The following is a 26,365-nucleotide window of genomic DNA, read 5'->3' as shown; positions in this document are numbered from 1 at the left end:
AAGGAAGGTCCTGAAGAAAGTCCAAAATATTCTTAATAATACAAACTTTAATATTGCAAACCAAACAGAAAATGAAGAATCATTCTTTGGATGAATACAAAATTCCACAACTTCAACATATCAGAATTCAAATCCTTAATGAAACAAAGGTGTTTCCATTTCCTAATTAAACTTGGAGGTTTTTATTTCAACTTTGAGATTTCATTTATGTTCTGAGCAGAATTGGCACTGAATCTCTGAAGTATTTGGTAAATTTTTACAAATTTACACAGAATTTTTTTTTTTGCTTTTGCACTAAAAGTTTGAATGATGCTCAGAGTGACTGTTCTGCTCTCACTGGGAATTTTCTTTATTCCAGGAAATAAAAAAGAAAAGCAAGGCTCAGAAATACTGACCATGTTACTCCAGGCCTTAAAAAACACCGTGAGATCAAATTCTCTGCCTGTACAGAAGATATTGGTAAGTTTTTCTTGAAAAGCATTTCCAGATTTAGCAGCAGAATTGGCTGCGTGGTTCTCCTGTGCTTCAAAAAAACACTTTGGAGACCTTTTGGTTGGAATTCTTTTTGGATTTTAACTGAAGGGAATAATTTCAATTTTGCTTTTATTTGTGGTGTTGCTTAAAATATTTGAACCCTTGGAAAAAAATATATTTTAACGTTTTGTTTTTTTTTTTCTCTTCTTTTATTTAGTCTCTCATCGATATCACTGTCAAGGAGTTGCCTTCCAAAGTGTTGGGATCCCCAGCTTATCAAGTTGCTGATATGGATCTTTTAAATGTAAGTCTGAATTAATTCTGGGACTTTATTAATGCTGAAAAGTATTGGGAAGCCAAATTATTTCATATTCCACAGATTTGGTTTGGTGGCCTCACTTCTGAGGAGTGGTTTAATTGTCTCTAGTTAATGAAGTTCCTGCAGATAGAGGGCTGGTCTTCATTAGTGAATATCATATTCTGTGTGCTGCATCAGAAGGGAGGAACAGAGAAAATATTTAGAAAATAATCACAAAAAACTGTTAAAAAAGGCTGAAATTATGCAGAATTTGGGGGATTTCTGATTGGAGAGGAGCAGACCAATAGGAAGGAGTGTGCTCCTAGTTTGAATTGGCAGATATTAAATATTTGTGTTAGATTTGAACAGAAGTTGCCCAAAAGATCTCTTGCTGTAACCTGGAAATAATCAAATACCAGGGTCTGGCAGCATCTTGGGTTTCCAGTTTCCCCTCTTACTCTTTTAAAAAAAAAGTAAGTTTAAAAATTCAGTTTGTTTCTCAAATATATATATACAGTTATGTAATGTATTTTATTTATAGTTTTCTCTCCCTTTTTATGTTTAAGTGTTAGAATTGACAATTTTGGACAACTTTGAATAATTGTGAGTTTCTGGCTCAGGGTTAAACACAATAATAATAAATAATAAATAGTTGTGGAGGTGAGGCAGCCATTTCATTTGATCAATGTTGTTTTAACCTCTTCAATTTTTCTCCCAAGGGAACTCCAGCTTTGTTTCTAATCCAGCTGCCTTTCCATAATAATCTCTTGGAATGCTGTGTGACAGATGAGAGGTACGTGGAAATACCACACAATTTGTATTTTTTTTGTCCTCTTAATTTCAGCTGGAAAAAAAAAAAAAAAAACAACAAAAAAATCTCTTACCTGTGGAATTTCCTTTCCCAGATTCTTTGGGATTCTGGAAACTCTGGTGGGTTTTGCCCTGTCTGGGCCCACCTCTGCCCTGGCTTTCAGTGAGTCTGTGCTCTGTGTCATTGATCAGAGTGCACAGCAGGTGGGCAACAAGGAGCACCTCTGGAGGATGTGGAGTATTGTTGTTAATCCTCTGACTGAGTGGATTAATCAGGTAATTAATTCCTTAATCAGTGGTTTTTGGTTCTCTTCCCAGCTCCCAGAACCCCACAGGAGAACTTTGCTGAGCATTTATCTGAATTTTTTTTAGGAATTCCATGTCTTGAAGTGATACTGAAATTAGGTATCTTGGCATAATCCTGCTGGTAAAAAACGTGGAAAGCTTCCCTGCAGGAGCTGATAAATAAAGTTATTAGTTAGTTATTGTTAAATAAGTTATTTTATAACTTATAAATACCATGGGTTGGTTTGCTTGGTGGGAAAATAAAATAAATCCCAGACTGGGATTTTCAGGATGTGATTAGAGCAGAGTTTTACTCATGTTAGCCATCTTCAATGTAATAAAAGCCACATAAATGATAATATTGAAGAGATTTAGCAGTTTATTTACTAGAAAGATGTTAATTGTAATGTAGGAGTTGCTGAAGGAATTTATCCTCATTAGATTTAAAAATCCTAGAATTCATGAAGAAAGTTTTAGGTGCTGTGAGTATTTCCAGCAGCATGGACACAGGGAATGGCTTCCCACTGGGGACAGATGGGATATTGGGAATTGGGAATGCCTGGCTGGGGGGGTGGGGGAGGAGCTGGAATAGAATTCCCAGAGAAGCTTTTTCTTCCTGCAATCTGTGTTATTGATCAGCAAATGTAAAATTTGGTGTCCAAGGAAGCAAAATGTCCCTGAAGATGATTGCTGCTGCTGCAGGCTCTGTAATGCAGATTCTCAGAGTGCTCAGGGAGGGGCTGCTGTGGCCAAGTCAGAGCCTGATCCCAACCTGGAGAAAAAAAATTCATTACAACCTCATTAACAACAACCTGATTAACAACCATTTCCTTATGGTCCTTTGCTGTGTGACCTTTCTTTGCCTTCCCGTGCCTTGAACATCCCTGGGAGTGTCCAAGGCCAGGTTGGGACAGTCTGGGATAGAGGAAAGTGTGGAATGAGATGAGTTTTAAGATCCAACCCAGCCCTTTCCAGGATTATTCTCTTAAGTGTGGTCATCATTTCTGGCAGCTGAAATAAGTGAGAAATGCATCAGACATTTCCTAACAGAATGGTTTCATTCCTGGAGTGGATTTTGGCATTCAGAGCTTTTTACCCTTTGCTGGCAGGATCCTCCTGAACTCTTGAAAAAGAGCAGAATACCCGATTTCAAACTGTATTGATGAAGTGAATCAGGAACAGCCTTGTTTGTCATCCCAATTTTGCAGCTTCATGAAAGGCCTGGTTTGAGACAAAATTTGGGGAGGAGGCTTCCAAATAAATAAATAAACTAATAAAAATTTAGTTTATATAAACTTTAAACTCCTCTTCTAAAAAAGCAGATTTCAGCAGCTCTTCTCCCAGCTTATTTAGGAGATAATCTCCTTGGAGAAAAGTGGAAAAAACTGTTTCTTAATAAGCCAAGTATTCACAAGTTTGAAGAAACGAATAATCTTAAACCATAAAACTCTTTTCTTGTTGCAGAATAACGAGGTGAACCAGGGGGACGCCCTGGAACACAACTTCAGTGCTGTGTACAGTGCTTTGTTGCTGCCAGTATCCCACATTTTCCCCACTCAGGGATTCCCACAGGTAACACCAAATTAATCAAATGAATTAAAAACGTTTATATGGATTTATTTATATGGATTTCTAAAATCTCTGAACTCTCAGAGCTGATTTTGGGTTCACTCAGCTGGGTTTGGGGCTCAGTACAACACCTACATTCTAACCATTGATTTAAAACCCTAAACCTCCAACTTAAAACCCTAAAGAATTCCCTAGGTTTTGACAGAAGAAGAAAACACAAAGCAAGTTTTCACTCTGTGCACAGATATTGATATTTATCAACTTTTTCTCTCTGTTGTTAAAGCCAACTTTGAAATCCTTGTTGCGCTCTTGGTCAGACCTGTATCGAGCTTTTGCTCGCTGTGCTGCTCTGGTTGCAACAGCAGAAGAAAACCTGTGCTGTGAAGAACTTTGTGCCAAAATAATATCTGGGCTAGAAGGTGAAACTCCAGTAGTGAGTATAAAACATATGATTTAGCAGATCTCTTCTAAATTAGATATAAAAACGTGTTGTAAATTCTAACGCGGTGATTTCCGTCGTGTGGAGTGGTTTGGGTGAGACTTAAAGCTTGAAGAATTCTTTCTGCTGGCAGGAGTTGGTGGAGAAATGAAAGAAGGGAGTAAAAAATAATTAGAAAGCTTAAATAATCAAATAGTTAAGCAGATTTTAGATTTGTCTTTTAATTTGTAATAATGATTAATGAGTGTCATGGTGGTGGTCAATGGGATTTTTCCAGGTGAAAGGGAACAAACCCAGGCACTGCTGTTAGGAAGGAGGAACATGGAACCACCAGCCTTGTACACTAAAATTGAAGGATTTTACTCCTAAAGCTGTATAAAAGAGAGATTCTGAAAGAATCAGTGTTTTTGTTACCTAAATTGCCTATTCCCAAACCCACACCACAAAGGGAAGGGGATGAACATTTATTTACTTTGGGATATAAAATCCTTCATGCTTAAAGTTCACTTTGGAAGAAAATCTTGTGAAAGAAACAAAAAAATGGAATTAAAAAACCTGGAATTGAGAGCATTGCATCATTGTAACTTACCTTGGATGCTGCTGTATCCTGGTTATAAACATCACTTTCAAGAACCAGTAGTTACTAAATAAGCCAAACTTAAACAATTTAAAAAGTTCTGTGTGAAGTTACATTGAAACTTCTTTTAGCTCACAGTGTCAGTGCTCCTTTTAAAGCAAGTTTGGGCTTAGTGAGGAGAATTTGGATGGATTGAGAGTGGAAAAAAGCAACTTGGATCATCTTTTTCTATTCACTAAAAATGATTCGTGCTTTTATTGTTAATGGCAACTTTATTGTTGTGCCTGTAATGACTTTCCTGGCAACCAGGCTTTGGTCTTGAGCACAGAGCGACCCTTGAACCTTAATTTTATTGATTTATCCTAAATGTGACCCCTTCTCCCAGCTGCCTGCCACTGTTTGCTGCTTTAGACACTATTTATTAATTATTCAAATGGGAAGCTCATCCTCAATGTAAATGTGTATTTAAAATGGAATTTTATCAGTTAGACCTGATCATGTAGAACAAAAAACTTATAATTTTTTTAATTAAAAGTTGTTTCTCTACTCTCCTGAACACTCAACATGGTTTTTTTCTGTCATTGTTGCTCTTTTGAGGATTGATATCTGTTTCTCCTGATTGGTTTCTGGTTTTGCTGATGGATTTCTGTTTCTCCTGATGGATTTCTGTTTCTCCTGATGGATTTCTGTATCTCCTGATGGATTTCTGTATCTCCTGATTGATTTCTGGTTTTGCTGGTTAATTTCTGTTTCTCCTGGATGTTTTCTGTTTCTCCTGGATGTTTTCTGTTTCTCCTGGTTGATTTCTGTTTCTCCTGGTTGATTTCTGTTTCTCCTGATTGATTTCTGGTTTTGCTGATTGATTTCTGTTTCTCCTGATTGATTTCTATTTCTCCTGACTCATTTCTATTTCTTCTGATTTCTGTTTCTGCTGATTGGTTTCTGTTTCTCCTGATTGATTTCTGTTTCTGCTGATTGATCTCTGTTTCTGCTGATCTCTGTTTCCTCCTCAGGAGTTTTCCATGCTGGAAGGTCTCACCCACCTTGTGTCAGTCATGGTTGACTGCATCAACTTTGCACCCTATGGCACTAAATTCCAGCCCAAAAATAGATGTAAGGAAACACTTTTCTTTTGGGGTTTCTGTGTGTGGCCTCAAGAGTTGGTTAAAAATGAGAGTGTAACAGAAGACAAGGGGTCATTGTATACAAAATGTTCTTTATTTTGTTTCCTATTCCCAATTCAACTGCTAAAGCTGAAGATACAATTTCCAACAAAGCATAATTCAGTAAAAAAGTAGCTAAAATTTATCTGCCCCATGGGAGTTGGTTAAAGTAGTAAAATACAGAGTTGGGGCTGCTGAAAGAATGAAATGCTTTAATTGGAAGTGTTGGTGAGGAAAAACATCATGAAAACTTCACTTCCAAATAAATAAACTAATAAAAATTTATATTTATCATTCCCTCCTGTTCACTGTTCCAGAATTTGTGGATCTGAGGAGTGGTCATTGTTTATTTTCAAGTTGTTCAAAACCTTAAAAGCAGAGTCTGAACAGCCAGAAATACAAATAAGAAAAACAGAAATCAGATCAAATTCTGCAATAAAAACGTGTTTCAGTTATTAAGTAGATTTTTAAACTATTTATATATAGATTTAGTTTGGGAATCAAAATTCTGCCTCTCACATAGGCTCAAAGTTCAGCTGTCTTTTGTTGTCAGGCATGTTGGTTAAGGAAAAAAACCCCAAATTTTTAATTATTTAAATTAAAATTGAATTTTAATTTTTGACTCTCAGCTCCCCAGACACCCACAGACTGGGCTAAGAAGAAGAAGGAGCCCCTTGGCAAACTGGCCTCTCTCTTCAAGCTCCTGCTGCTGCTCCTGAACTCCTTCCACGAGTTCAGCTCCCAGGAAATCCATGAGGAATCCCTGATTTCCCTGGGCCCTTCCCTGCTGGCTGCCCTGCACTCCATCATCAGCCACATCTCCCTGCCCTCACTCATTGGCTCCACATTTGCCATTTTTTCCAAGCCCTTGGCAGTGTTTTTTGAAAAAAACAAGTGAGTATTTCAAGGATGGCTGGGAAAAACTCTGGAGTTGTGTGGGATGGAGCTCTGGCTTCGCAGGACTTGTAAAAAGCTCTGTATTTCAAATTTTGATCCCTTCAGAGTAACTCTGTTGGCATCTCTGCAAGGCTCAAAAGTTTACTTTCCACCTGCTGGTAATTTAATATATTTATTGATAGAAATTTATTTTCTAGTGGCCACTGCTTGAGATTTTTTTAGGAAATTTATGATAATTACTTGATGCTCACTGAAATCCAGGAAGTTTTTAAGCAGAAGAAAAATCTTGGTTTGGTGCTTTTTTCCCTGAGCATTTTTTCTTGGAGTTATTCATAGAAATGGAAAAGTTTCTTTTCTGAGCATCATTTTTTTAAAGATTTATTCCTGATAAAGGAGAAGTTGGATAAATATTTCTGAAAGAAGACATGTAGAAGCAAATAAAAATTTGGGAACTTCTTCAGCTTAAAAATTAAATTATTAAATGCAATTTCCTCACATTTTTCTGGCTAATTGTACCTAAGGAATTTTTTTTGTATATGGAATATATTTACTTCTATGGAATATGTTTATTTCTGTGGAATATAATTTTCATGGAATATATTTATTTCTATGGAATATATTTATTTCTACAGAATTGCTTCGTTGATGGAATTGCTTAGTGCTACTTTAGTTTTTTAATGCAAATATTTATTTTTATATATTATTATATGTAACACTGGGAAATGTGTTTAAGGAGAGCATTAAGAGTGCAATTAGAAGTTAATTTATAAGAAAAACATTAAGTTTGTACTAATTACCACAGACTTTTCTCCTAAAGTCAGCATTTCCATGGAATTTAAAAGATAATCTAAGGAACTCCATCAGGAAATTGTTTAATTGTTTAATCCCCAAATGAGACCATTCCATCAAGTTACTAAAATGAGTGTGCAGTGCTGGAATTTATGATCTGTTCCATTTTTATGCTTGGCATAAGTGAGACAGCAAAATAGGAATTATTTGAATTTGTTTTGGCAGGCTCCCTGAGGTACCCAAAGTCTACAGCAATCTGAACAACAAGGTAAGTTTGCTACAGAAATCAGGGGCTGGGGGAAATGTGGAACAGCAGAGTTTTGCCATTTTTTCTGTATTAAAAAAAATAATAAAAATCAAAAAAGGAGTGATGAAGGTAGAGATTTAATTTTTAAATCCTTGTGGGGAGGAGCACTCAGCTCTCGGACTGATGGGATGTGACATTTCGAGGCGTAATAATAATAAAATTTAAAAATGACTTGAAATTCAAATATTGCAGATTTTAGTTGAAAATTGAGATTAAAAACAAACCAACAGGCTGTGTTTTTGTGTTCTCCCTGAGCTGGAGAAGCTGCTGTCAGAGATCCTGCAGTGCCTGCAGTGCCACTGCCCGGGCTGGTGTGACTCGGAGCTGCTGCAGCAGCTCAGCCCCGTGCTGTGCGTGGCCTTCCAGCACAGGAACAAACAGATCCGGCAGCAGAGCGCCCAGCTCTGGAACTGCACCTTCGCCAAGGCCTCCTCCCTCACCTACCCACAGCAACTCAAGTGAGAAACACGTTTTTATTGTTTATTACACTGTTCTGTGGGCTGTATTAATATAATGATGTCATTAAATAGTATTATAATGACTTTGATGCATTATGTTATATATAAATGTAATTAAATCTATCATAACTAAAGATTTAATCATAATAATATAGCAATTATAGCATATATTAATATAACAAAATATAATTAAATATTTAATTGTAATCATAGCAATTCTGTAATATGGGTATTATATTATATATTGTCAATAATTGCAATTAATAATAATGGATATATTATAATTGGATCTAATAAACTTAATATAATTAGATACAATTAAATACAAAATATATAAAAAATATAATATATATTATATATAATTATATATAATGTATAATTACATCACCATATATATTATATATATGATATATTATATTATATAATATATATTAATATATTATATAGTATATTATATAATTATATACAATATATTATACTATACATAATTATATATTATATATATTATATAACATTTTTATATATAATATATTATATATTGTATTATGTAAATAATATATGTAACATATGTAAATATAAAATATGTTATTTAATATTAATTAAATATTAATGTAATTTATGTTATTAATTATTATATGCTATATTGTTATATTATGCTATACTATATTATGTTACATTGCATTATACTTATTACATTTATTATACCATGTTAATATTATGTTTATTATATTTATAGTATATTTATATTATATTTATATTATATTTACATTATTTATTTTTATTACAATATCATCACAGGAAGAGCTCACAAGTTTTGTCGTACCGTTCTGGTTCCTCGTGCAAGCTGGGGGATCTTTTTATCGTGTATAAAATATTCTTTGGTTTGTTTCTTAGTCCCAATTCAATTGCTAAAGCTGAAGAAATCGTTTCCAACAAAGCACAAATCAGTAAAAAAGTAATTAAAATTAATCTGCCCCATGGGAATTCATTAAACTGTTGGGCTGCTGAAATTCTTTAATTGGAAATTTAAGTGAGGAAAAACATGACATAAACTTCACTTCCAAATAAATAAACTAATAAAAATAGAGTTTATTTAAACTTTAAACTGCTCTTTTTCTGCACCTTTCCCCCTCCCATAAATCTAAAATGATTTTTGTTGTTGTTGTTGAGCAGGTCTGTGTTAAGCCAAGCCAAAAAGAAAATCCCTCTGCTGCTGCCTGGTTTTGAAAGCGTTGAGATGTCTGAGGAGTGCAGTGGCCCCTTCTCTGACATGGTAAAAATTAAATAAAAATGTTGGGATTTCGTGGGATTGTTCAGCAGGGAGTGAAAGGCCAGGTTTTTTAGGAATTTAATCTAATTGACCTAATCTAATTGTTTTCATGTTTAGAATGGATAAACTGGGCTGGGTTAGCACTGCCAAAAGACTCAGCTGGTTCTGAGCAGCTCCTGCATATAATAAATATAATATTAATAATACATTAATAAAATATGATTTAATTATAAATTAATAAGTAACTATATTATAATAATATAAATATAATATAATATTATAAATTTCAATTCTAAGAATTTATTTGAAATAGTTAATTTTTGAAGTTGTCTTCTAGATAATTTAGAGGAAATCTGCGAGTGTGGGATGGTTTTATTCTAGACATTAACACAGGGTAGCTTTTGAGCTTGGAGTTTCTTCCCACAGTGCATTCAGTGTGGTTTTGTCTGAACAGATGGAAAATTCCCAGCTGGATGCAAAGATAAGTGGGATGGAGGTGAAGGTGGGACAGAAACGAGATTCAATATTGGCACAGATGAGTGAACCAAAAAACGATGGCAAAGACAAGTCCAGCAACGTGCAAGCAACACCTGCAAAGGTAAAGTGTTCCCAGAGAGGTGTCCTGGAATCAAATCCAGGATCTGCAGGACAAAATCAGGATGCTGAAACATTTTTCTTTCCAACTTAGGCTGCCCAGCACAGCCTGATTTAATATTCCTGTCAGAATTCTCTGCTGAGTTTTGGGGAGGGGTCAGACCAGGTGGGAGGGTGGCAGAAAAAACCTCTCATTCCTCCCTCTGGCTGGAGGTTGTGACAGATTTGGGTTTTGGTGGGTTTTGAGGTTGGCACATCCCTCACAGAGATAGGTCATGTCCTTCAGAAATTCCTGATTTTCAGTTCCTCTCTTGTTCCTAACCCAGGATTTGGGGTTTTTATCTTTTCTGCAGTTAAAACTAGAATTTTCATCTCCTAAGACAACAAGTGAGACGCCTCTGGAAGAGGAGAAATCTGTTGATTTTGTGTTTATTCCTCCAGAAACAAAACCAAGAATATTGACAGAACATCAGAAAGAAGTGCTTAGGTCAAAGAGGTCTGTCATTTATTGTTTTAAACTTAATGTGAAATGTCATTCCTTGAGGAGCTGAGTTAAGCTTGACTTAACTTCAGTTGCTGTTTCTCACTCCACCACAGTTAATTTAAGTCCTGTTCTTCCATACAAGTTACTAAGTTTAAAGCTGAGAGAGTTCCTTACTTTACTGTTTTAAAGCAACCAAATGGTTCTTGCAATTGCTTTTCCTCTTTTGATGAAGTACACACTCTCTAGTCTGTTTGGGTTTGGGAATTTGGAGGTCAGGTTTTTACTTGGTGACTCACTACCAAGTAAAATTTTTATTTCACTGCATTGTGAAATAAAAGCTGTCATTTTTCATAAATCATGGAAATGAAAAGATTGGGTAAAACAATTTAAAAAAATAATTTCTTGAGTCTGCAGCATGTCAGGAATTAGGATATTCCCAAGACTCATCTTAATTGCAAAAGAATCTTTAGAATGATCCTCTTTTTAATGTGAGAAAATAATATTGGAGTGTGTTCTGTGCTTGGGCAGCAGAAGCAGTGTAAGCAGGACTTGGGTGGCTGTGAATTCTTTGCAGAGTGGGGTCCCAATCACAGCTTTTATTCCCCAAAAATAAAGATTGAATACAGCTGAAAATACCGGCCCTGCTGTAAGGAGATTAATAAATTCCAAACTGCCATTCCTGGTGTTGTTCCAGAGCTGATATTCCTGCCATGTACAACACCTTGGATGCATCCCAGGACACCACCTCATTTTCCCAGTACAGCCAGAGCCAGGAAGATTCTTTGTAAGTAGAAATGCCCAATTCTGGTCATTAAAGGTTTCTCCTTTGGCAACAGCACTGATTTCAATAATTCTCTTTCAGGGAAGTGCCACCTTTAGTAGAAAATGCCAAAGAAGACACTGCAGACAAACCTCAGGTAATTTCCCATTGTCTGATAGTGATTAAAATCAGAGTTTCTGCCCTAAGATGAGAGGTTTTGTGGTTTGTTTTCCATTCTCAGCACCAAGTGAGAGAAAATTTAACACCACAGCAATGCTGGGTTCTGCTTTATATCATTTATTCCTGACAGGAATAAATATCATTGGGTATTTGATTTCAAAATGTGAGGGTTTATCTGAGCAGTTTCTGATCACTCAGTATTTTATTGGGGTAAAGATTGTAAATCCTAAATTCCTTTTGGCTGCTGTGCTAACTGTAGTGCCAATCAGACCAGGTAAAATACAGCCCAACTTCAGACATTTTTGGGGTTCTTTGCTTTGGGATGAAGTGGTTTTAAAAAGTGTCTTTTATAAAACTGTCAAAACACAAATAATAAATAATTTGGAGGAAGGGTGGCTAGAAAAACCTTGAGGGTGTGTTATTGTCCACTGCACCAGAAATAAATATATATTTGTAACAGTTGACTGTTTTATTGTATCCATAGGACAAGTACAACTATTTCATTTGATTCCTAGGATTTGATTTCGTTTTGCTGTTGATGTTTTTGGGACAGGAGGAAAAGGCAGGGAGTGAGGGATGTCCCTCAGAGGAGAGCCCAGCCTGCAGCAGCGAGGGGGAGGCCAAAAATGAGACAGCCGAGATGATCCCAGAGGAAACATCCATGGGAGAGGGATTGGAGACAAGTTCTGTGGAAGCAGCTGCTCAGGAGAGCTCGGCAGAGAAGGAGGACACCTCAAATGCCACCAACAGCTCGGCCTCCAGTGACATCATCTCTGGCACCCCCCAGCCCGTGAGCCGGCGCCAGTCCTTCATCACCCTGGAGAAATTCGGGGCTGCAGAGAGCAGACCCTTCAGCCCAGCCCCCCTGAACTCTGTGCTGGAGCTGGCTGGGAGCGCTCCCGATGCAGCCAGGCAGGAAAACAGCGGCGGCGAGGCCGGTGCTAACGCAGAGAAACGCGGAGAGGAAAATGGGAACGCTCCGAGAGCGGAGCCCGAGGCGGGGGCTGCGGCGACGCGCAGGGTGACGCGCAGGCAGAGCAGGATGGAGCTGCAGGGGGGTAAATCCGAGCTCCTGAGCAGCCTGGGGGAGTCCCTGGCCTCTGAGGGCCTGGAGAGCAGCAGCGCTGAGCTGGGCTCTGCGCTGGAGGACGTGGAGCACATCCTGCTGAGCCAGCGCCAGGCGCTGCACTCCACGGACGCAGACATCCAGAAAGCCGAGGATGCAGTGGCAGAGATGGAAAAGGCCCAGGGGCTGGACATGGACTCGAAAGAAAACACCCCCCCAGACACCACCAGCTGCTCTGAGCAGGCCCCAGGGGAGGACAGCCAGGTGCCACAAGCGTCCCCTCACCAGAAACAGCTTCGGCGTTCCTCCAGGAGACGCTCCGAGACCGTGGAGAGCTCCTCGGGGAGCCAGGACAAGGAGGATGGGCTCCCAAAGAGAGACAGGAGGAAAGAGGAGGAGAAAGCTGGGCAGAAGAAACTGTCCCAGGGGAAAGGAGATGGATCCCAAAAGCAGAAAGGAATCCCTGGGAAAACAACAGAAAACACAAAAGAGAGCAGCCAAGCTGAGAGAGCGGCAGAGGAGCGGAGCTCCAAGGACTCTGCTGCCTGCAGGGGCCTGGATGAGGAGGGGAGCAGAGGTGGCAGGAGGGCAGAGGATTCCCCCAGGGCCGAGGAGGAAGGTCAGGGAAGCCTCAGCACAGCAGGGCAGAAGGTGGAGCGCCCACGGTACCACACCAGGAGATCTTCCCAAGGTTTGCTGGCCAGCATAGAGAACTCTGAGGCTGACAGCTCTAAGGGCAAGGAGGAGAGCACGAAGAAGAAAAAACCCATGAAAGTGAGGAGTAGAAGCAATTCTCTGGAAGGTAAATTGAAAGAGGGACAGGCAGGGAGCCAGAGCCTTGAGGGATCTCCCCAGGGAGATGGAAGTAAGAGTGCACTGGAGGCAAAGAAAGGTGATGCTGAGGTCAGCACCAGTGCTGCGCTGCCAGCTGAACCAGGGGGCCTGGAAAAGCAGGAAATCCCTGCAGCTGCTGGAGAAGCTGTGGGGCCTGGAAGCTCCGAGATCCCAGGTGCTCTGCAGGACAGCAGCGTGGAGCAGAGCAAGGGTGACGTGTCCATGGAGTCACTGAGCAGCCCCTGTGTGTCTGAGCAGGGTGAGAGAGCAGCAGAGGAGAGCAAACTGGAGAAGCAGAGCGGCGCAGGCGACTGTGCAGCAGCAGCAGCAGCAAATGTTTCAGGTGCTGAGCCCTCCTCTCTGCAAAGCCCTGAGTGTCAGAACAAGAGAAGCAAAAGGGTGAAAAAAATCAAGAGCTGTGATTGCTGCTTTAAAAAACCAAAGCAGCAGGTGACTGAATCAAAGTTGACTGAGTCCAAAAAGGAGAAAGCTGCTGAGCTGGAGGAGCCTGAGACCACCCCAGTTCAGACACCTGGGAATGTTTCTGGTCACTCAGATCTGGAGGAGAGCTTGGCCCTGGCTCCGTGTGCCATGAGCACTCCATTGCACCCTCCTGAGGAACCCACCACCTTCAGCTTGGACAGCCAGGGAATGGCTGTGGAAAACCTGCAGGGAAGCGAGGTGGTGGTGGAGGAGGAGAATGCAGAGAATCCAGAGGGTTCAGCAGCTGAAAGCACCGAGTCCATGGAGGAAATAAAGGAACCTGCTGAGCAGAAGGAGCAAACAGAGCAGGTTCTGCCTGAGAGTGTTCCTGGAGAGCCCAGGGAGAGCTGCCTGGACTCAGGGGACCAAGGGGAAGAACCAGCAGCTGCAGAAAAGGAAGAAATAAATGAAAGTGGACAGCTGGAAGAGGTGCCTGAGGAACTGAGTGTTGACAGCAAACCTGAGGAAAAAGAGATGAAGGAGCTAGAAGAAAATGGGGAGGATAAAGGAGAAGCTGAGAACTCTGCTGGAGAAACTTGTGTTGTTCCAGATCAGGAGATAAAGGAGGAATTGATGGAAACTGAAATAAAAGTGCCTGAAAACGTGGCCTTGGCAGATGTGAGTGTGGATTCCCCTCTGAAGGTGGAAGGGGATCCCTCAGTGCAGGTGGCTGAAAGCCCCACCAGCCTCCAGGCCCGCTGCACGTGGTCCCCCTCAGCCTCCCCCTCCACCAGCATCCTGAAGAGAGGGGTCAAGAGGAGCCAGGAGGATGATTCCCTGTCCCCTGCCAATAAGGTATTCCATGGGAATTGTGTGGTACTCGGTGCAAAACGGGGATGAGGATCTGCAGGCATTCCAGATGTGTTGAATTGCTGGTTTCTATTGTGAATAATCTTAGAGAAAAGATGAGGTTTAGCTTTGGAACCTAAACTTGTGCTGACAGATTTGCTTTGTGAGGGGTTTTGTTTTGAAACAGAGCACCAGAGTCTGTTCTGCTGCCTGGATCACTGCAAATCCAGGAGCAGCATCCTCAGGGTTGTACAGAGAGGTTCTTTTGGGAATCCTCAGAGTCTGGCCTTGGCTGAAACATTTCCTTTGTCATTCTAGACCTTCAGTGATTCCAAACTGAATTTTTTTGTCTCCTCAGATTGACTGAGCTGTGCTGGGTTGAGTTCCCACTCTAAAACCTCCTTCTCTCCTCCTCAGATCCGTCGAGTCTCTTTTGCAAATCCCATTTTTCAGGAGGGCCTGGCAGACGACATCGACAGGAGGAGTCCTGTCTTCAGATCCCACTCCTCACCCTCTTCCAGAAGTCTTAAAATCCTCTCCAACATGCAGGTCAGGGTAAATCCTGTTACAGCATTCTGTGTGCCCCGAGTGTTTGTGTATTTATCATGAATAGCAGGGCTTTGGTGCATGTTTGTAGTCACTTACACACAGTTGTAAGAGCTGAGGATCAGAAGTGTAAGAAATTGCTTTAGCCTGACTCATTCTGTTACTGTGAGCTCCAGTGAACTCTGAGGTTTCAGGGGCTAAAATCTCAACTGTTTACTGAATTCCTACTGTTAACTGAATTCCTACCTCCCTGAGATATTTTTTTCCTCTTTTTCTATCCAGCACATTACCACTCCAACCAAAGGATTTCTGTCCCCAGGATCTCGTACCCTTAAATTTAAGAGCTCAAAGAAGTGTTTAGTAAGAAGTGCTTTAGTTCATGTTTCTCTTCTATTATTTTTTTTCCTGTATTCAGTGTGTGACAGTTAATTTAACACTTTGCTTGTGTTATCCCAGATCTCAGAAATGGCCAAGGAATCTCTGCCGTGCCTTACGGAGTTTGTGTATCCTGCCTTGGCTGGCTGCAAAGCCCCTGTGGATGTCATTTTACCTCAGATCACATCCAATATCTGGTGAGTGGCTTCTTTGGAAGGTGACATTTCAGTAGAAACTGACTTCTTCCTGAACCTACAAAACCAGAATTTTAGCCAGAATTCTTTAAAAGGATTTGGGTTGGTTGGTGAGGGAGAGACTTCACAGTTTTGGAATTCTTCAGACCCTTTTTTGATGACTGAAAAGCTCCCCAGGGGTGGGGAGCAGGGCCAGGAGTTGGGTTGATGATCCTGTGGGTCCCTTCCAGCTCGGGATATTCCCTGGTTCAGTTCCAGTGACCCATTTTCCCTCCCCTGCTGCAGTGCCCGGGGCCTGGGGCAGCTGATCCGAGCCAAGAACATCAAGACCGTGGGGGACCTGAGCACTCTGACAGCTCTGGAAATCAAAACTCTGCCCATCCGCTCCCCCAAAGTCTCCAATGTCAAAAGAGCTCTGAAAGGATACCATGAGCAACAGGTAAAGTTGAATTTTAGCACCCAGGAAGCCAACATTGATCTGATTAGCTGCAGGAGGAATGATGTATTTCCTCCTTCCTTAAAAAACGCACTTTAAAACCTAATCCCTGCCTGCCTCAGTACCGTGGACTCAAGATACAGATAACTTGGTTAAACTATTATTATTAACAGGAAAAGTGGTTTGATTTATTATGAGGCTAAAATATATCTATTTTAATATTTTTTATTTTTTATTTTTTTCAATATGAAAATGTTTTCTCTCCCCAACGAATGCCCAGGTAAAATCTCGAGCGTTGGAGGAAAGCACAGTGCCTGAAGATGCTGAAAAACCTGGAAATGATGTGGAGGAGAAATCTCTTAGTGGAGATGAGGAAAAACTTGCAGCAGGTACCTGCTGGTGGCTTTTTGCTTTGGATGTGGAGGGTTCTGCTGTCTTCTCTTCATTCTCTCCTGGTGGCAACACCTCATCCTTCTGTTTTTATTTTGGGTTTGATTTTACAGCCGTGATCAAAGCCTGCAAAACTCACCCAAAGGAAGGGTAGGGTGGAGTGCCTTTGCAGGGGATGTTTCCCACAGAATAAATACTCTGTAGGCTGCTCAAAGATGTGATTTTATACAAAACCAGCTGGAATTGTGCACTTTTCCCCCTCCTTTTCAGATCTGGTCGACACAGGCACCAGCCCCAGCGAGCAGCCCCCGCTGGATCTCCTGGGGCAGATCCAGGCTCTGGCTGCCCAGCTGAGCTCGGAAGATCTCGGTGGCTATTCTGGCAGGCAGCTGTTTGAGATGCAGGAGAAGCTGGCAGGGATGACCTCGTGCATCCTGAGGAGCCTGCAGGCCCGCTGGCACTCCCCTCCCCACGAGGGCCCCGAGTAGCTGCAGCCCACAGCTCGCTCAGGAGCACTTGGCTACAACACTTCTCCCCCCACTCGTTTTCCTTACTGCTCAGTTACTCCTTGAATCTGCTTTTTGTGCTATAGGATATTTTTTGACACCTCCATAAATTCTATTTTATTTTTTTTTTCCTTTTAAATTTTTTTTTGTTATTTTTTTTTAACCCCCCCCCCTTAATTTGTGGGACTCTTTCCCCCCTGGCAGAGGTGTTTCTATGGGATTGCTATGCATCTTTCTTTCAGACAGTGAAAGAAAACCTGACAAAGCTGTGCAATAGCAAAGACTGTGAAAAAAAAAACCAAACCAACAGAGTAATTAAATTATTTTTTCATATCCAAAGTGTTCTTAACTGCTGCAAACTCTTGCTGTAGGGTGAGAGCTGCAGCTGCCAGCTCTGCTCCCCTCCTGCCCCAGCTGGTTCCTTTGGAGCTGCTGCAGCTCTGGCAGCGCATGTGAGGTGAGCTGGGCTTGATTCCTTCCAGGAGGAGCCTGGGATTTGTACTGGATCTATTTTTCCATGTATTTTTGTACGACTCAAGCTAAGGAGTGCTGAGGAGAGGTGTTTGTAGGGGAGAGAGACTCTGCAGAGCCTCCCAGGCTTTGCCCCATGGCCTTTGCTGGCAGCAGCTCTCCTTGTGGGAAGAGTTTTTTTTTTCCATGGGGAAATGGATGGATTGGACAAGAGCTCTTTGTATATTGTGTACAGACTCACAGCAGATGTTGGGTAATAATTTATGGAGTTTTAATTGCATGGACTGCATTGCTGCTTCTTGGAGACCTTCAGCCAGAATTCCCAGGTTTTCCCTGTGGAATTCTGATCTGTATATATTGTTCTGGAGCGATCCAGATGGATGTTTATTGGAAGGAGCTGCTGCAGGTGGTTTTAGAACTTAACATGGGCGAATAAAAGAGCAAATAGATCCCAAACTTGGTTGTGGCCTTGTGCTTTGGTGGTTTCTGGGCTTTTTTCTCTCTTCAGCTTCCTCTCAAATTTGGATTCCCAAGGCTGGGAGGGATCTTGGGGAGTCATTGGTGCTGGTGTGAGGTAGGAGCAGGTCCTAAAACTCTGAGTATTGTTTGGCTTCTTTGTGTCTCGTGGAGAAAAGGGACAGGACAAAGAGCCTGGAGCTACAAGAGGAAGCTCTGTGGCTTTTCTTGCTTTTCTGAGGAGTTATTTTGCTTCCAGATCTGCCTCCTTAGGAGAGGTCAGCTTTACATCCCATGAGGTAAGGATGTTCCTGACCCATGGAAAGGGTTTAATCTCAGTCCTGGCTCCTGCCTTGGGGAAGGACATTTCCCATCCAGGCTGGCTCTGCTGGGAATTCCCTCTGAACTGGGAATTCCTCAGGGGGGATGCTACAGACCCTGCTGTTAACTGGGATTTAGTCTGTGGGAGATGCAGTAACCAGGGATTTTTATTCCCTTCTTGCCTCTGCAGTGCCTGCTACCAAGTGCTGCAGTAGATGAGCCAAAAATGGTGTTCAAGTGTGAAATAACCCCAGAACTGAGTCCTTCCCTTCCCAGTGGAGTTTGGGGGATGAATTCCCTTTTCCAGCACCACAGAGTGCATCCATACTGCAGAAACCTCAGCTTTATTCATCACTAATTTACAAGAAATCACAGCTTTTGCCCCCAGAACAGTTGCAGAACGCATTCATGAGAGCTCAGCAAGCAGGAGGAGAGGGGTGGTTGCTTTTCCCTCCCCAAATAAATTGGTTTGAAATACAAAGCTTAAATGGAAAAGGAAGTGATTCAAACATTTTAGAACCCAGAAAAAATTCTTAGTGGGAGAATGAATTATATAATGAGCGTGTTAGTCTTTAATAATGGAATTTTAGAGATGTGATGCAGTGAAATGTTTAAAATTCCAGACATTTGGGAGTGTTTGGCACTGGGAGAAAGGCAGGATGTGCTTAGAGGTACTTTTTAAAACGTCACCAAATCTTCAGGTGTGTTTTGTTGTGCAGTTGTTGCTGCTGTGGCTGAGGGGAGGTGCCCCAGGCAGGGCTGGGCTCACACGGCCTCCACGTAGTTGGCCGGGAGCATTCCGGTCTTGCCGGTTCTCTGCACGGTGCCGTACATCCAGCCCTCGTCGATGGCCTGCACGTTGACAATGGTGTCCCCGTCCTTGAAGGACACCTCGTCCGCGTCCGCCGCTGTGTAATCGTACATGGCCCGGAACGTCTTCTGCAGGGACACGAGGGACAGGGTCAGAGCCTTGCAGGGGACATGAGGGACAGGGTGACACCCTGACATGGGCCAGAACCTTCTGAAGGGACACAAGGGACATGGTGACACCCTGACATGGGCCAGAACCTTCTGAAGGGACGTGGTGACGCCCTGACATGGGCCAGAACCTTCTGAAGGGACGTGGTGACACCCTGACAGGGGCCAGAACCTTCTGCAGGGACACAAGGGACATGGTCAGAGCCTGACATGGGCCAGAACCTCTTCTGCAGGGACACAAGGGACAGGGTCAGAGCCTTGCAGGGGACATGAGGGGCTGGGTCACACCCTGACATGGGCCAGAACCTTCTGCAGGGACGTGGTGACACCCTGACATAGCTCAGAACCTTCTGAAGGGACACAAGGGACATGGTGACACCCTGACATGGGCCAGAACCTTTTCTGCAGGGACACAAGGGACATGGTCAGAGCCTGACATGACCCAGAAGGGACATGGTCAAACCCTGCCAGCTCAGAACCTCTTCTGAAGGGACACGAGGGACAGGGTGACACCCTGACATGGGCCAGAACCTCTTCTGCAGGGACACAAGGGACATGGTCAGAGCCTTGCAGGGGACACGAGGGGCTGGGTCACACCCTGACATGGCCCAGAGCCTCTTCTGAAGGGACACAAGGGACACAAGGGACATGGTCACACTTTGACATGGCACAAAAGGGACATGGTCACACCCTGACAGCTCAGAACCTCTTCTGAAGGGACACAAGGGACATGGCCAAACCCAACATAGATCCCTGAATGTCTCCTGCCAGGCCCAGGGGGACGTGGCCAAACCCCAGGGGTTGGGAATTGGGGTCACAGCAGGGTCTGGCTGCTCCTTCAGATCTGGCTGTGGATTCTTCTCCCCCCTGAGCACTTTGGGTCCCTGAGTGCCACCAGCCCTGGCTGTGCTGGTGCCACAGCCTGAGCAGTGGCCTCAGGGTGCTCCTGGGCACCACCAGCTCCAAGTGGAACTTGGAAGTTGTTTTTGGAGCTCTGCAGTTTTTGGAGGCGATGCCATTCCCACTGTCCTTTACTCCAAGGCAATCAGAATGAAAACACTTCTTCCCACTCCTAAATTTTCATGTGTTGAGTAGGAAGAAGAGCTCATTCAAAGTTTCCAGGTGCTAATTCCAAGTTTCCAGGCACACTGGTTTCATCCAGAGCTTCACCCCCAGGGACTGGAATGTCACCAATTAACACTTAATTAGTGTTCCCCACGGGCTGTGACCCCTCCCCGGGGATCAGCAGGGTTACTCACCCCAGCAGTGGAGGGGTGGGAAGGCACCGAGGACACCGTGGTCTGCTGGGTGGCCACTGAGGACGAGCGTTGCTGTGGCAGCTCAATGGTCTTCACCTGCTTGTAACCCACTGCAGAGGGAGGGGAGAGTGGGGGTTATTATGGGATTGGAGCTGGATAAAGGTCATTGTGTGGGGTTGGGATGGGATTGGGATGGAGCTGGTCAGGCTCCATCAGGGATGGCCACTGGGAGGGGTCACAATCAGTTTAAAATGCACATTTCCAGCTGTTAGTTGTGCACAACTCAGCGCTTTGCAGATGTGGTTTTTCCTGGCTCTGGGAATTGCTGACCAGTCCCACGAGCAGCTGGGGGCCCTGTCTGTCCCCAGGGGTGTCCTGTCTGTCCCCAGGGGTGTCCTGTACCTGAGGCTGTGGCGGTGAAGAAGCCCCCGTTGCTGTAGTAGGACAGGCGCTGGTCGGTGCCGTCCGAGGGCTCGGATTTCTCATCGGCCGCGCCGCTGATGCTCAGGGCGCTGGCAGAGCGCGAGTGCTCCCGGCTGCGGCGCTGGGCCTGGACTGGGGGACAGCAGGGACAGACAGTCACCACCCTGGAGCTCAGAGCCACCACCCTGGAGCTCTCTGAGCCACCCCTGGGGTTCAGAGCCACCACCCTGGAGCTCAGAGCCACCACCCTGGGGCTGAGTCACCACCCCTGGAGCTCTCAGAGCCACCCCTTGGGATCTCAGAGCCACCACCCTGGGGCTCAGTCACCACTCTGGGGCTCAGAGCCACCACCCTGGGGCTCAGTCACCACCCTGGAGCTCAGAGCCACCACCCTGGGGCTCAGAGCCACCCCTGGAGCTCTCAGAGCCACCCCTTGGGATCTCAGAGCCACCCTTGGGGTTCTCAGAGCCACCCCTGGGGCTCAGAGCCACCATCCCTGGGGCTCAGTCACCACTCTGGGGCTCTCTGAGCCACCCCTGGGGCTCTCAGAATCACCAGCCCCAGAGTAGAAACCCCACAGAACCCAGCCCTGCTAAATTCAACTTTTCCATGATCCCAGTGTAGGTTTATAGTTCCATAGTGGGATTTCCCAGTGTTTTTTTAAGTATTCCATGCTGAAATCCTGATCTTCAGTATTCACAGTATTTTATCCTTTCTCCAGCCTCATTCCCCCAAGTCCTGGCTGCTTCCAAAAGTTTTATTCTAATTATCTTGTGATTTTCTTCCTGACACAGCACTCATTTTCCACCATCCAGGTAGAATTTTTCTACCCCACAATTTTCTACCATCCAGGTATTTTTCCTCTCAGAGAAGTTAAAAAAAAGTCACTGAGAGCAGCCTGTTGATCAGTTCCAAAAGGAAGCCCAGGTTGTATCATGGCAGCTGTGGATCATAGAAACAATCCTCCTCCTGCCTCTGTTGGATCATTTTATGGTAGGAAGATTATTACTGTACTTTTTGAACATGAGTTACGCTGGTGAGGAGCAGCTACAGCCGGTTTCTCCTCTGTCCCCTGTGTCCCTGGGGGTGTCTCAGCTCAGTCTGGCACCCAGACCACACTCACAGGAGTTTAAATCCCGTTTTTCCCCTGTGGAGCCCGTGGGACACACCTGAGATCATGTGCAGGCTCCGGGACTGGATGTTGTCCTCAGCGGGGTCGTAGTCGAAGACGGAGCCGGGGTTGGTTCTCCACACCCGGAGCCCTGCAGGAAAAATGGAATTTCCTGAGGAGAGGCTGAGCCTGGCCTGGACAGCAGGACAGGAATTGTGCCCTCCCCAGCCCTGGAATGTCCAAGGCCAGGCTGGACTGGGTTTGGAGCAACCTGGGATAGTGGAAAGTGTCCTGGCCATGGCAGGGTGGCACTGGATGAGCTTTAATGTCCCCACCCCAAACCTGCCTGGGACCCTTTGAAAAACGGCCCTTATTTTATACATTAGTGCTTGTCACTTCCATAGCAGAAATTTGGCTTTTTTACAATCAATCTACAGCAAGGTGCTTCTCTGATCCATAGAGATGAAGTTAAAAATAAAATAATTAAATGCAGTGTGACATTCTCAAGGTGGGGACAGCAGGTCCCGGGCCATTTACAGCTGCTGGGAGAGAATATTTCCAGAAAGGACTTGGATGGGAACAGCTCCAGGTGATGATGAATTGGAATTGATGTGGCTGAGCTTAAATTAAACCCCTCCTGTAGCAGATGTGCCCAGCTCTCCTGACCTGTGATGTTCTCCTGGTCCTGGTCCACGCGTTTCCGCTCCATCTCCACCACCCTCCTCTGGATGCCCCTGTAGCTGATGTCACTGAAGTCCTGCATGTTCTTCTTCACGCGCTCCGTGATGGGGTCGGTCACCACCGGCGTGAAGCTCCCTTTGCTCTTCTCAAAGTCCTCGTGGTACTTCACCTGCAATTCCAGAGGACTGTGATTCCTGCTTCCCCAGGAGGCACTTCCAGCACGGAGAGCTCCTCAACTTTGGTTTCCCAATCCCGAGAGAGCCTAATCCCAAACTCGCTTTAGCGTTAAAGACTTGGGTAACCAAACCCGGTAGGACACATTGTCCTTGCTGCCAGGCAGGGTTATTTTGATATTTAACTGCCTTGCCAAGGGAAGGGCACCTCTGGATGTGTTCTTACAGTGGAGATGTGTTTCTGGGTCTCCCGCACGCGCCGCATCTCCGGGGTGTCCAGGACGTAGGCGGCTTTTCCTTGGACTTGCTTGCGGAAACTGTCGGAGTAAAGAACCTGCCGGGGGAGGAGAAGGACGGGAGTTACCTCTGGAGCACCAGGCTGCCAGAGAAGGGCCTGGAGAAGAGCCAGTCCTAGATTTTTATACATTTTTTTATAAGTGACTCTTGCTGAAGAACGATAATTTTATACATCAGAGTATTGCGGCAGTAATTTGAAATTTAACTGTTTAAAAACCCCCAAAACCAACCCAATTCATCACAGAAAACCAGAAAGTTTTAAAGGATTCCCTGTGGTTCCATGGCCTTCCAAAGCTCTCCCCTGTGGGTGAGGATTTCAGGGATGAAATGTCCTTTGTCACCCACCGAGCTGATGTTCTCCTGGTTGCGTTTGGCTCTCTCCATCTCCGGGGTCAGCGGCGTCGGGGTTCCCTTGGCCATGTGCTCCTTGTACAGCACCTGCAGGGCACAAAGCACTTCCAGCTTGGACTGGAAGAATTCCAGCTTGGACTGGAAGAATTCCAGCTTTTCCTGGCACTGGGGTTAATGTTCAAGCAAACCCAGCCCTGCAGAGTGGAAAAGATCTGGGGAAACAAAGCAGCTGAAACGTTATTGGCAAAAGGTTAAAAAAACCCCCATATATATATAAATATATATATAAAATAATCAAAGGGAAAATAGGCAAAAATAAGGAAAACTGGGAAAATAAGGCTGAATTAGGTGGAGTTTGGCTGAGGATGGTTATTTTTGACACAAGGCTGTGCTTTCAGTACCGAGCTGATTTGTTCCTGGTTCCGCTTGACTCTCTCCATCTCCGGAGTGACCGGGCTGGGAGTGGCCTTCCCTAAACCTTCCCTGTATGCAACCTACAGACCACAAAGGAACTCAGTCACCAGGGCAGAACTCCACAACTGGGATGTTACTGGGTTTACACTCAAAACCAGCCATTAGAAATGGGGAAAAAATTTAAAAAGTCAGGAAAAAATCGTATTAAAGAGTTAAACAATTAAAAAAAAAAAATCCTTTAAAATTACAGTACTTAAGAGGTGACTTGAAAAAGAAAAAATTAGAGGGTTAAATAAGACCAGGCAGAGTGAGGTTATGCAGAAGAGCTCTATGACATCCTCTGGGGTTAAGCACTGCAGTGGGAGCTTTGGGAAGTGTTTCCCTGCGGGAATACCGAGCTAATCTGCTCCTGGTTGCGTTTGACTCGCTCCATCTCGGGAGTGACGGGCGTGGGGGTCGCCTGCCCCACGTTCTCTTTGTACAACACCTGCAGGACACAGAACAGCGAGCTGGGCTCAGCCCCACAGCACCCACCTTGGAACACAAATTATTGCTTTGGAAAACCTCAAACATTTAGTGCTGCCAGGAGGGGTGAGGAACAGGGAGAGGAAATCTGGGATTTGGGGTTAGGGCTCTATCCAGGGTGGCTCCAGAGGCTCAGGAAGCTGTTTAAGAAATGCTTTATCTGATTTTTTTTTGTCTATATTTGAAGCAATTCCTGATCTTTTTGGGAGGGAGGTGGAAGTTTTGTTGCCACACTGCCCCAGATAATGATGTCAGGGATGGGTGGTTTTCCCTGAAGTCAAATCCGCCTGAAAATCCAATGAAAAGGTGAAAACTAAACACAGAGAGAAACCTGAATATCCCTGGCAAAACCTGGGCTAGTGGGAGGTAAGGGAATAAAATGTCCCTTCCAACCCAAACATTCCCTGATCCCCACCAAGGGATCCAAACTGTTGGGACTGGATAGAACCCACAAATTCACAAACCAAGTTGTGAAAAAAACTAAAACTCTGGATCACACCGTTCACACCGAAGTAATTTGGGTTTAGAAGGAGAAATTAATGTGCAGGGGAAAATAAATAAATAAATCTCTTTTTAAATTAAAACCAGCTCTGAGTGGGAGTTAGGCTGTTACTTGATTAAGTTGAAGCACAAAGGAAACCAGAAATTTCTGGGAAGGTACCGAGCTAATGATCTCTTGATTGCGTTTGACTCTCTCCATCTCGGGGGTGATGGGGGTCGGGGTCACCTTCCCCACATTTTCCTTGTACAAAACCTACAGGATACAAGGGAGTATCCAAATGTCATTGGAAAGGAAAAGAAAACCAAAGCAAACCAAAGAGCAGAACAGACAAACAGCGTTTTTACACCGAGTTAGGGCTGGGAGGAATCGGAGCTTTGTCGTTAATCTGGGATGCAGGAACGGGCCCTGGCTGGAATCGTCGGCGTCAAAGCACAGGTGGAGTAACAAAGGGTTAAAAAAATTCCATCAGGACAACAAATTCCATCACCAAAAGGGATTTTTTTCCTAGTAAAGCCCTGCCTGGGGCAGTGTTAAAGAGAAGCCGGGGTGGTTTGTGTGTGAGCACGGGGCAGCTCAGGTTAATAAGCGCAGGGCGCCGATGCTCCAGCCGGGTTAGACACTTCACTCCCATTTTTAGGAACTTTTCCTGCTGCAAGTACCGAGCTAATGATCTCTTGATTGCGTTTGACTCTCTCCATCTCGGGGGTGACGGGGGTGGGGGTGGCTTTCCCTATGTTTTCCTTATACAACACCTGTGGGACGAGAGAAGGAGCCGGAGAAAGCCGCAGTCAGTAACAGCTCTCCCCACACATTTCCTTTTTCCTCGGATTTAGTTCCCCAGCTGGTTTTAAAGCAGGTCCTGGGCACGGTTTTAGTAGAGGAGGAGTTTGGCAGCCTGGCTCGAGCTGCTGGTGATGAATGGGGTAAGTACTGCACCAAAAGAGCACAAAATCCCACCGGAGGGGCTGAGCACGCCAAGAAAACACAATTAATTAACAGCTTTATATAAATGGCAACTCTGCAGAGAAAAGGAGAGGAGTTTGAGCAGGTTTAGGATTAGAACAGGACATTAAAACCACTCTTAAAACCAAGATCAACTGAACTGAGTTAACATTTCAACCTGAGAAAGCCAGGAGTGAGGAGTGAGCCCTGCTCCGAGGGCAGCGTTATTTTGGGACAAATCCTTCTCCAAACGGTTAAAAAAAGGGCTTTGAAAGAGTTAAGAGGTTTCAACTCTGGGTTTAAAGAGTTAAAGGGAAGTTTTGCTCTTGGCAGAAGTACCGAGCTGCAAATCTCCTGGTTGCGTTTGACCCTCTCCATCTCGGGGGTGACAGGAGTGGGGGTCCCTGTCCCCACGCTCTCTTTGTACAACACCTGCACAACAAGAAACCATCCAAACCCATCAGCAACCCCAAAACCCATCACACCCC

At 44.1% G+C, this 26,365-nt stretch overlaps 2 protein-coding genes across 21 annotated transcripts in view; one reads left to right on the top strand and one right to left on the bottom strand.

The window, feature by feature from the left end:
• The window catches only part of RIF1 (replication timing regulatory factor 1), a 29,890-nt gene extending 11,481 nt beyond the window's left edge, over positions 1–18,409 (top strand). The window contains exons 14-35 of one of the 2 annotated variants that reach the window (XM_058839227.1): positions 359–459; positions 692–778; positions 1,492–1,565; positions 1,678–1,858; positions 3,332–3,439; positions 3,720–3,869; positions 5,466–5,565; positions 6,245–6,509; positions 7,527–7,569; positions 7,864–8,066; positions 9,240–9,339; positions 9,791–9,934; positions 10,284–10,426; positions 11,109–11,198; positions 11,277–11,331; positions 11,908–14,532; positions 14,944–15,075; positions 15,355–15,432; positions 15,529–15,644; positions 15,927–16,080; positions 16,358–16,466; positions 16,738–18,409. In XM_058839227.1, coding sequence (XP_058695210.1) covers positions 359–459; positions 692–778; positions 1,492–1,565; positions 1,678–1,858; positions 3,332–3,439; positions 3,720–3,869; positions 5,466–5,565; positions 6,245–6,509; positions 7,527–7,569; positions 7,864–8,066; positions 9,240–9,339; positions 9,791–9,934; positions 10,284–10,426; positions 11,109–11,198; positions 11,277–11,331; positions 11,908–14,532; positions 14,944–15,075; positions 15,355–15,432; positions 15,529–15,644; positions 15,927–16,080; positions 16,358–16,466; positions 16,738–16,955 — 5,276 coding nt within the window. In that variant the 3' untranslated portion in view covers positions 16,956–18,409. The remainder of the gene's footprint in view (positions 1–358; positions 460–691; positions 779–1,491; positions 1,566–1,677; positions 1,859–3,331; positions 3,440–3,719; positions 3,870–5,465; positions 5,566–6,244; positions 6,510–7,526; positions 7,570–7,863; positions 8,067–9,239; positions 9,340–9,790; positions 9,935–10,283; positions 10,427–11,108; positions 11,199–11,276; positions 11,332–11,907; positions 14,533–14,943; positions 15,076–15,354; positions 15,433–15,528; positions 15,645–15,926; positions 16,081–16,357; positions 16,467–16,737) is intronic. The other variant, XM_058839228.1, reaches the window with a different exon arrangement.
• Positions 18,410–18,546: 137 nt separating this feature from the next.
• Positions 18,547–26,365, bottom strand: part of NEB (nebulin) — a 99,884-nt gene continuing 92,065 nt past the window's right edge. For 8 of the 19 annotated variants that reach the window (XM_058839208.1, XM_058839207.1, XM_058839210.1 and 5 more), the window contains 11 exons: positions 26,217–26,309; positions 25,595–25,687; positions 25,095–25,187; positions 23,896–23,988; positions 23,489–23,581; positions 23,073–23,180; positions 22,659–22,842; positions 22,051–22,143; positions 20,861–21,013; positions 20,459–20,568; positions 18,547–19,160 (listed from right to left, as the gene is read on the bottom strand). In XM_058839208.1, the coding sequence (XP_058695191.1) occupies positions 18,987–19,160; positions 20,459–20,568; positions 20,861–21,013; positions 22,051–22,143; positions 22,659–22,842; positions 23,073–23,180; positions 23,489–23,581; positions 23,896–23,988; positions 25,095–25,187; positions 25,595–25,687; positions 26,217–26,309 (1,287 nt within the window). In that variant the 3' untranslated portion in view covers positions 18,547–18,986. Of the gene's footprint in view, positions 19,161–20,458; positions 20,569–20,860; positions 21,014–22,050; positions 22,144–22,658; positions 22,843–23,072; positions 23,181–23,488; positions 23,582–23,895; positions 23,989–24,302; positions 24,396–25,094; positions 25,188–25,594; positions 25,688–26,216; positions 26,310–26,365 lie in introns of all 19 variants that reach the window. The other 11 variants (XM_058839212.1, XM_058839215.1, XM_058839217.1 and 8 more) reach the window with 6 other exon arrangements.

Source organism: Poecile atricapillus, chromosome 5 (genome assembly GCF_030490865.1).
Source record: "Poecile atricapillus isolate bPoeAtr1 chromosome 5, bPoeAtr1.hap1, whole genome shotgun sequence".
Taxonomy (NCBI): domain Eukaryota; kingdom Metazoa; phylum Chordata; class Aves; order Passeriformes; family Paridae; genus Poecile; species Poecile atricapillus.
The sequence above is the reverse complement of the archived record's forward strand: the minus strand, read 5'-3'. Positions and strand labels throughout refer to the sequence as shown.